Genomic DNA, 9,910 nt, shown 5'->3' with positions numbered 1-9,910 from the left:
TGTGGTTTCTGGAGCCCGCAGCTGCTCTGGGTTTGAGGCTGTGAAACAGACCTTTGGGTGTCAATGCGTGAGGAATGCTGCATTTCCCCTGAACTTGAAGATTTTAAAGTTTTTAGGTTCTTGCAACTCTAACTTTCCATCTTTTTTAATGGCAGGCCTTTGAAAAGCGAATCTGTCAATAGAAAATCTGTTTTGCCTTTACTTTTAATGGTCCTCGAGTCATCAACCATCACTGCCAGAAAACATATCAAACATTGAGTTAATAATTCAAGTTAAAGATCACAGCAGTTGTGTCTGTTCCTCTGATGTTAACTTCTGTTGGAGTACTTACAGTAATACAGGTACAGTCAGATGTGAGCTCCTTTCTTTTGCCTGCCGGACTCCTGAACACAGATTGCATTCGTTCTGTTCTCTTGTGATAACTGAGTCTGCTCCCATCGATTCTTTTCCTTTGTCTTACAAATACCAATTCTTTCCAGCAGTGCAAACAGGAAAGGATAAAATACGAATTCTAACACCGGGTGACTGTAAGCCATGACAAATAAAACATTCTAACTCATGTTTCTACGGGGAATTGGTGCTGCTGATCTCATCGTGTAATCGGGATTTATTCCTCCGTTCAGGACTTGGAACAAGTGAGGCATTATCTCAAGTAGGGCCGAATTACTTTTGCCTTCATCATCGTCCTGTGATCTGCATGTTTTAAAGCAGCGCCCAGGGTCCTGCGGGCACTCTGTGGTTGCACAGCAAATAATTCTCAGCTCCGGGCGACTTCTCTGATTAACATCGGAATCCCTGAGCGGTGCTGTCACAGGTACTCAAGTAGAGACAATGAGCTGTAAATCTGCAGCAAACGAAATTCGGGGGGAAAGGCTGTCTGGTAGGCAGCAGCTGCAGCAGCTCTCTGGTAAACACGGCACTTTGCATGGATATGCGAGTGCTTGGGCATCTCAGATAACCCACAGATCTGACCTCAGATTGTCTGGATGTAAAAACAACACGATCTTTATCTCGAGAGAGCTGTTCACAGCAAAGAGATGGAAAGAAAGGCATTCCCGCAAGGCTGTCTTCTAAGCAAAAATCAGCCCGTGGAATTTCTGTCTCAAACTTTCTACTTCTACATCTCCTAAATCCTGTTCACAATGACTCTTCAAAACACCCGTGGGGAAAAGCTGTGAGTGCTGCCTCCACTGCTCGTTTGCCAAAGCTGACACACGTTTGTTATGGTCCAGGACACTCCCACCTCTTCCTCTGGGTTTTAAATGGAGCGCAGCAGCAAACACACATCTGAGCATCCTGCTTTCACAGGATGTCGTTGTCACATTCTTCACCTTTAAAGAATTCCAGCATATGTTTCTCTGAGTGTTTTCCTATATTTACAAAGTTCCCGGAACAAACTCATATTATTGGCTCTGACAGTTTTCAGTTGGTTTGGGCATTTCACTTTGGTGATTCCCTCTGTTTTGTGAGAGCAATCTCAGCTCAGAGCAGCTGTGTTTTTATTGCAGAAATGATTGGTTTCAGATATTGTAGAGCACCGAAGTCCTTTGGGTTCATTTAATAACAGCAACAAAATAAAATCTCACTTTTTAAACTGAAAAAAGACAAAAACTAAAGCCCACGGTGTGTCCTGTGACCTCGCTGCACACACGGCCAAGTCCTGCCTGCGCCCCCGCACACCTCCATCGCTCCGTTCAGCACACCAGGGCTACTGTCCAAACCTGAACTCAGAGAAAGGTTTGTAATACAGTATAGTAAGAATTACTGAATATAGTGCCACTCATTTGTCACTCATTTGAGGATCAGCCCTCAGCAGGACAGGCCGACCCTCCCAGGCCATCTTTGCTTCTGTTTAACGGAGCTGCGCTCTTGAGTTGTGTGCAGCTCATACTCGTCTGTTATTCTCATTGCCATTGGCTTTGCTTACATCTGCCTCTGCGCTTTTTCTAAGCATTAAAGGGGTAAGAACCCAATCTTGATTTGCTTAATTATCTTCTTTTCTTTATTGCATCCAAACCAGTTTAAAGTAAATACTGAATTTCAAACATACATACATACCTGTGCCTTTCATTTGGCCAAAGCTGTGGGTTGGTGACACACTTTGGGCTTGCTTTTCTAAATCCGTGCACAAGCTGCACTGGTTAAAAATAAACACGTGCAATTGTCCAAGTTGGGTAATTAATTAATGGAACTGACAGATTCTCAGTTAACTGCAGCGCAATACAGTGGCTGAATTATTCAAGATTAATTAATTCAAGATAATTAATGCTTTTCCAGCAGGGCCCGTTTGTGCTCGTAATACAAGGCTGTAACCTTTGGGTTGCAATAAGTATTTTTTCTTCTCCTTTGTGGGTTCCCCCCAATCCCTGCCCTGCTCCGCAGCCCCACGCCTTCACTGTCTGGTGGTTCTCAGGCTCTGCACAAACCCTGAACACATTTGTGAAAGAGCGTGAAGAAATCCCCCTGAACACCTTTCTCTCATTCTTCATAACGGGAAACATATTTTTGTACCAGTATTTCCTAGCTGGGCCAGTCTGCCCAGCACTCCGTCGTACCCACGCACCGCCGCACGCACGCGCAGCGCGCAGCACGCAGCACTCGCTCCCATTCCCTGCAGGCTCTCCGGGCCGCCCTCAGCCGGCGCTTCTCCCGCTCGCTCCGCGCACGCGTTGGCAGCGTCGCTATGACGACTCGGCGATGCCCGCAGCGGTGGCTGGAAGCGCTGCGCTCCCCTGCAGGTCGGTGCCCGCGGGGCGGCTGGGCCGGGCGGTCGGGAGGCGCGGGCCCGTCTGCAGGTGGGCTTTCCCGACCCACTGCCGCCTCGCTGGGAACGTCCAGCGCTGAGCTCACAATGAGCTCGTTTCCCACTGCTGCTGCCCGGCACCGCTGGTGAGGAGCGAGACGGGAAGCGCGATACGCAACAACACTGCTCACTGGTCGTCACGGACAAAAATGGTTTTTGTTAGCAGTGATTAGACACGAAATAACTTTTGAATCATCAAGTGGAGAGCTAAGGGTGAATGTCGACTCGTTTTCTAAGATACTCGATTTATCTAAGGTACTAGATTGTACTCCCTGGCAGTCAGATATTTCCTAAAATACAATTTTGCCATGTGCTTCAGTGAGCGCGCCCTGCTGACGTGGAGGCAGAGGAGCAGCCTTAGGAAGGAGATCGGCTGTGTTCCTGCTGTGCCAGGACGGGTCTGACCTTCCCTGGTGTCCCAAAGTCCTCTTGAAGGTACACAGCCCCATCCTGCTGCAGCTTACTTAGCATTTCCCAACAAGCTACCAGCCTATTTTCAGATAGAGCTGTTTTGTACATTGGTATTTTTAGATGCCTTCTGTTTGTTGCATCTTGATAGATATCAAACCCAGACCTCAATTACTGGCTCAGATGCACAGTAAAGTAAGCTTACAAACAGACCGTTCTACCAGAACCTGCCTCTGTAATTTCTCCCTAATTCATTTCTGACAATCTTTGTTTTCCCTTCCAGCTGAGAACACGATGCCTGTTGTAAAATACCCCAGGGCTGCAGAGCCTCTCTGGCATGAATGGGACAGGAAAGCACAGAAAGATGGATTAAGACATACAGTCTATGCTGTAAATGGGGATCAGTATACTGGAGAATGGTTGGACAACTTAAAACATGGTAAGATCCATCATTTGGAGAAAAGCACCAACATAGGCATCTTTACAAAAGTTCAGGGCGTCAGGGAGCAGTCAGTCAGTGGCTGTGTGTGTTCATCCACGTACAACAGCATGTGTTCGATGCAATGCCGTGCAAAAATGTGCTCAGATATTTCTAATGGGTAATGAAGTGTGCGCTCAGCTGCAGGGCTGCTACTGAGACATCTAGGCTACAGATGTTAGAAATGCTCTGAACCCAGCGTGCTGCAGTCAGCTCCACGCACCCACAGCTGCACTGACACAGTGCTCTCAGCTCCCAGCACACGGGTTGCAGGGAAAGCATAACCCAGGGCACAGACAGCCCGAAAAGCAGGGATGCTGCTGCACTGCCAGCACCGAAACACACTGGCTTATGGTATAATCATTAAGCATCACACATTCTCCTACTCATCGTGATCATCTCCCTGCAATCCCTGTTTACTGAAACAGGTAAAGGCACCCAGATCTGGAAGCACAACGGCGCTATTTACAGCGGTGACTGGAAGTTTGGGAAGCGGGATGGGTACGGCTCGTACAGCATCCCTGACCCCGTGACCAAGGAGTACCTGAAGGTGTACACAGGCTGGTGGAGAAACGACAAAAAATGCGTAAGTGAGATTTCCTGCACCTGCCTTGAAACATGCAAAACAATCATTTAAAATACTGACTTTTTTCAAATGGCACCAGGCCCCCAGCTTGAAGGTCCAGAAGGGTTTGGGGGAAATGAGTATGTGAAGCAAGGAAATGAAAGCAAGAGCTCTCGTGCTGAAGCCCTCTCCCGGTGGGAAAGCCATCTGCCTGCCCTCCCCAGCCTTCAGGCCTGGGTTTGCTTTAAAACTGGGCTTGTCCCTCCTGAAAGCTCAGGAAGTTCCAGGGGTGACATCCATCACACTGCAGAGCCCACAGACTCCAGCAGGAAGCACCCATCTCCCCATCCCCCGGTCCCTGCAGCACAGGAGGGTCAGGCCATGTGTCTGTGCATGGGTGCATGCTGACCCCAACACTGACGTGCTTCCAGCATGCTTGCAGCACGGGAGGAACTTGTCCACAGAGCATGCACTGCAAGTGCTGTGAGAAAAACCAGCTTAGAAGCACCGTGCTGCAAGTTTTACAGCACATTAAGCAAAAAAGACAAGTTATGTTGGGAATTGAGCCCGTGACATAAATCACCAGCTTTTCTACAGGAAGCACAATGAGGAAGTCATCCGGTAAAAACAACTGCAATCCTATGAGCAAAATCCTTTTAGGATTTTCTGATCTGCCAATGGAAACCTTATGTTTGCCTTTGCGTCCACTGCTCTCGTGCTTCTAATTGGTGTGCAGCTCCACGGCTTGAGCCTCTTTGCAGGAGCTTCTTCCCTCATTCCCTGGGAATGTACTTTGGATGATTGAGTTTTGGCAAAACATTTACACTGACGTCCAAACAATAGTATTTTTATTTATTTTTCTTCTACAAAATCCTCCCCTTTGCATCCAGGAAGTTTAATACAATTACTGCTCTGAAGAATCAGCTATTGACACAGCTTTTTCTTTTTTCCCGAAAGGTAAATTACTGCTTTTGTCCTATGGGAAAACTCCCTAATAACACGTAAATATTTCTCAGTGGTATGATGTCCCATGATGAGGAAGTCTCTAACCCGGCCAACACGGACACAAGATAAACACCTCCCTGAGGTTTCCAGCTCACACACACCTAGTAGGCTTAATTCAGAAGTTCATTGATCAAATGTACACCAGCAGTGAGCTGAGAGATGGTCTGAGAAGCGAGAGCTGTTTTGTTTACGGATGCAGCAGGAGCAAAATCCATTATTAGTGGCTCTGGAGATTGTTAGCTTGCCCCGGGCTGGGAAGGAGCTGCCAGCCTGGGATGCTGCAGACTGCAGGAGACATCAGCCCTGTCATGGGACATCACATCCCAGTGGGAGAGCCACGTCACTTTGGTGGTGCATCCCCAGGTTTGTCGAACAGTCGGACCTGCTTTTAGCCAAATATTAGCGGCAGTCATGCCAAAGACAATACACTGAGATATAGACCTGAGATTTTGCTATGGGAATTTGATAATTGGTCAATGAAATCCCATAGCATCACCTCTCATTTCCTGCAACACATAAACAGAGGTTGAATTAGGCTGCCGTCAGCTGTATCTAACAGTAGTAAGTAAAGGAGCAGCATACCAAGAAATTAATGCCCCAGAATTGAACACCAACACCTCTTGATAGAGAGGCTCCTGAGCAACTCCTCTGCTGCTGTGCAGGGCTACGGGACGATGCTCTACCCCAGCGGGGAGCGCTACGAGGGCGAGTGGAGCAGCGGGCAGAGGAGCGGCTGGGGTCGGATGTGCTACGGAGACGGCTCCACCTACGAGGGGCAGTGGCTGGCAGACCGGCCGGGCGGGCAGGGGATGCTGTGCCTGCGTAAGTACCTGCGAGCCGCCTGGCCTGTGTAAAACGCACGGCAAGCGGTGGCGGATCTTTGCTCCGAGATGAACGGTGGTGCCGCCTTGATCTCCAGCGCAGCCTTGCGGGGCAGAGGCTGGCGCCCCGTCTGGAGCCTCTCTCGAGCAAGCATCACGGGCAAGGGCGGGCCTGCGATGCTCAAGGCCACACACATGGAAGCTTGCTTTTGCTGTGATTTACATTGAAATGACAGAGATGGGTTAGAGACAATACATTACTGGGTCAGAGAAGAACAAATGGCTATTTTTAAGGCAGGCACATCGCCAGGCATACTTTCATACTTTCTAACTACTGCATACCAAAGAGTCCATTTTCCAGTACGTTACAAACAACAGTTCTGTTTCTGGGCTCCTTTCATCCCCTCTTGTACTTCCGACAGTGGCTCACAGTGACAGGACGGACGCAGGGGTTCATTAGCACCCAATGCCTTCCTAGATGTGACACTTGAGTGTATCGCAGATTGGAAATGTTGGGGCAATCCCATAATAAAATAGAAATTTGGATCTTTTTTCCTCTTATTTTGCTAGCGATTCAACTTTTTTTTTTTTTTCCCAAAGCCAAGACTGCCAGTCCTTTGCAGTACAAAACACCACATTCCAGGAACATTTGAAGAAACATCACCTCCGCAGGTTATTATGATGATTGTTATTAATCTCTTTTTTTCTTGGGGACAATCTCAAGGCAAATCACTTACTAAGCAAAGCAGCCAGGAGGAACAAGCATGACCCCACCCTGCACACTGTGTACACATCTACGCTTTCTCTGTTGGCTGTAAACCCATTTTGGATCAATGGCTCATACCAGTGACACCAACGCATGCTTTCAGGGGCAGCTCATTCAGCTGCCTCACTTTGTTCCCATCCAAACCAATCTCCCTGTTACAAACCAGGCACCCTCTGGGTTTAGCAGCTGCTGCTGGGCTGCTCAAGAGCCTGCCTGTCCCAGGCAGAGCCCAGGACCCCACTGAGCCGGATTCCTTCTCGTTAAAATTAGCCAGAGCGATTATTTCATACCCATAAGCTGAACACATTCAGCTCAACTGCTGGAAGTGTGCCCACGTGCTGGCAGCACTGCAATGGTGAAAGAAAAAGGAGTTCTCCAGGGGAGGTCACGACAGCCGCAGCTCAGATTAAATCACTCGCCCTGGCCACGTGCCTGGCAGGGGGAGCAGCCAGGAGCAAAGTGCTGCTTCACCACCGCAGCTCAGACCAGAGCAGTGCAGCAGCAGGCAACGCAGCCCTGGGAGCCTCCGGTGGGGCAGCAGATGTGAGCAATGCATGGGAACGCCCGAGTGCTGCAGCACACCCTGTGCAGGCAACAGCCCCTCTGACGTAGCCTCAGCTTTGGACCTAGCCTCTTGATGAGCACATGCAAATCTCACGGTCTGTTCATGTCTTTGATCGCAGCAAACAATGACAGGTACGAAGGAGGTTGGAAAGATGGAAAGAAGCACGGCCCAGGCAGATTCTTCTTCTTGGATAAGGGACAACTGCTTGAAGGCATCTGGGTGACAGATGTACCGAAATGCGGGATTATGATCGACTTCAGCAGAGATGCAGCTCCTGCCCCCACCCAGTATCCAATCCCAAAGGTAACTGCTTGGAAATGCTGGTTTGCTAACGATGTCTATGCCAACAGCACTTGTCAGAGCTCACGGTACCTATTTGGGTCATGCTTTCTCTTCAGGTAGTCACTCAGGATCTGTACTCAAGCTCTTTTGGTTAGCAGTGACCCGTACATCCCCGCAGGGCCAAGCAGCTGGCTCAGTGGCACGAGGCCCTGCTGGAGCCTTGGACTTGCCTGCGCTTCTGAAAATGCAGTTCTGCACCAAAACTGCTTAGCGCTCCGACCCAGCACAAAGGAGATGCAGCTAACAGCCAGAGACAACAGTGGGATTTGTGTCAAAACTAAATGATTTCTCCCAGCCCGATGGCTAAGGCTGACCACACCTTGCCAAGCCAGCTGAGCCCTGCACCAGCTCTGTTCCCCAGCCCCGGCAGTGCCCACACCAACATCCCTGCTGCGCCGTTCCCTTGAGAGCAGCAAACAATACAGAGCTTTGCTGAGAACTGAGCTGCAACACCTTCAATGACCACAACTTGGCACACAGACGCTTTTTTTCAGTAGTGCAGGGAACAGAGGCCTCACAGCCAGTGACATTTCTTACCTTGTAATGCTGCTCCAGGAACAGGATTGTAGTAATTAGTGCTGGGCACAGCACAGCCTGCTGAGGCCCACAGCTCTTACAACTTCATTTCCTAACTTCATCCACATCTGCTTTCCCTAGTAAGGTTCTCCAGCATTTTTGACAGCCAGTTCCTTCTTCAAGTTTAAGGTACGGTCACAGCAGCACAGAATAATAAAAAACAAACACTCACCAAAGAAAAGCAGCCCCAATTTTGCAAAAAGAGCAGTGCTTCTAAAAACCTAAACTAAAAATCTTTACCTCACATGATTTGTCAGAGATCACTCAAGAGAGCTGCCTCTTTGGCATCTCAGCCCAGGGCACAGGATGAATTTCATAGCTGCTAAAGCAGGGTGCTCGAGCCCAACAGCTCAATTAACTCCCATGAAGACCAAATTATAACCCAGTTTTCCTTGTTTTATGAACTAAAAGAAAGCATCAGCTCTCACTGCCATTATTGTGCTTTCAGCTGGAAGAGATTTATTGACCTCAGAACAGGAATGAAGAAACATAAAAGGAGAACAATTGACTACAGGCTTTCATAAACCATTTGTCAAATTACCATCAGTAGCACCAGTTAGGGAAAACTCAGCCTTCTTTCCTTTTGAGGCATGCAATGAAAATGAGCAATAGGAGGATGTGTTTGAGAGGGCCCTGACTGTAGTGAGGAGAAGGACAACTGAGTGGCCTTGGAGCACTGCTGTCCTAGTTACTGCAGCCAGGGCTTTGTAAGGCTTCATGGAACAAGGACCCTGTCTTCTACTGGGGAGGGAGAGCACACACGTAAAGCCCCCAGCACGTGTGGGGATATAAAGCAAGTCGGAGCAAGATGACAAGCTCCTGGCACGGCTTTAGTGCTTCCCTTTGCATTATCTGCATGCACTCCATTTGATGACATGGACTCCTGCTTTCACGTGACTTGCTGATGCTCAGCCATATCACTGCTCATTACTCACTGTGGAACTGCAGGTGAGATCCAACAGGCTGCAAACCAGAGCCAGTTTTGCCCAGGAATTGCTTTTGTTAAAGAAGAATCAACGCAGCGCTCCATGCTGGGGTAGTGCAAGGAGACAAATGGATTCAACATTGTAATGAAATTCAGGAAGTGCAGTGATGTTTCTGAATTAGTAACTGAAAGGCTGTGGTATAAACTACAGTCCTGCTGCATGGGAGATGCTGTTAACGTTAATCAATAGCTATAAACTTCAAGCCTCTTTAATTGCACCGCATAATTGATTTATGTTCTTTTTATTTAGATTGAACTAGCTGATCCTGATGGTGTTTTAGCAGAGGCGCAAGTGCTGTTTGATGACAGCCAGAACGACTAACCGGATGCTGAAGGACAAAAGACGCAGGATAAGAACACGATCTCAGGTTACTTACGTGCCTCATGCCCATGCTGCCGTGCGTCGTCTTGTGGTCAGCCTCACCCGTCCCCCAGAACTGCCCCTGTATGCCTCCCTGTGCAGGCAGCTGTGCTTCAGGCCTCCTCCCACCCACCGTTATTTAAACACGAGCAGCAATCAAATAACAACCACTCACAGCAGCAAAATGTGCTGGGGGATGCAGCGACTCTTCGCCCAGCTCCTGGCTCATTCCTCC

General features: G+C 48.7%; 1 protein-coding gene across 1 annotated transcript; it reads left to right on the top strand.

Annotated features, from left to right (window-relative positions):
• Positions 1 to 3,505: 3,505 nt before the first annotated feature.
• MORN3 (MORN repeat containing 3) lies at positions 3,506 to 9,636 on the top strand (the record flags this gene model as incomplete). Its single annotated transcript, XM_079543656.1, has 5 exons — positions 3,506 to 3,650; positions 4,118 to 4,275; positions 5,922 to 6,081; positions 7,530 to 7,714; positions 9,565 to 9,636. 5 exons carry the CDS (start codon positions 3,506 to 3,508, stop codon positions 9,634 to 9,636), a joined length of 720 nt encoding a protein of 239 aa, XP_079399782.1.
• Positions 9,637 to 9,910: the final 274 nt, after the last annotated feature.

The sequence above is a fragment of the Tetrao urogallus genome (assembly GCF_951394365.1).
Source record: "Tetrao urogallus genome assembly, chromosome: 17".
In the NCBI taxonomy this organism is placed as follows: Eukaryota; Metazoa; Chordata; class Aves; order Galliformes; family Phasianidae; genus Tetrao; species Tetrao urogallus.
This window is presented reverse-complemented; position numbering and strand designations above follow the sequence as displayed.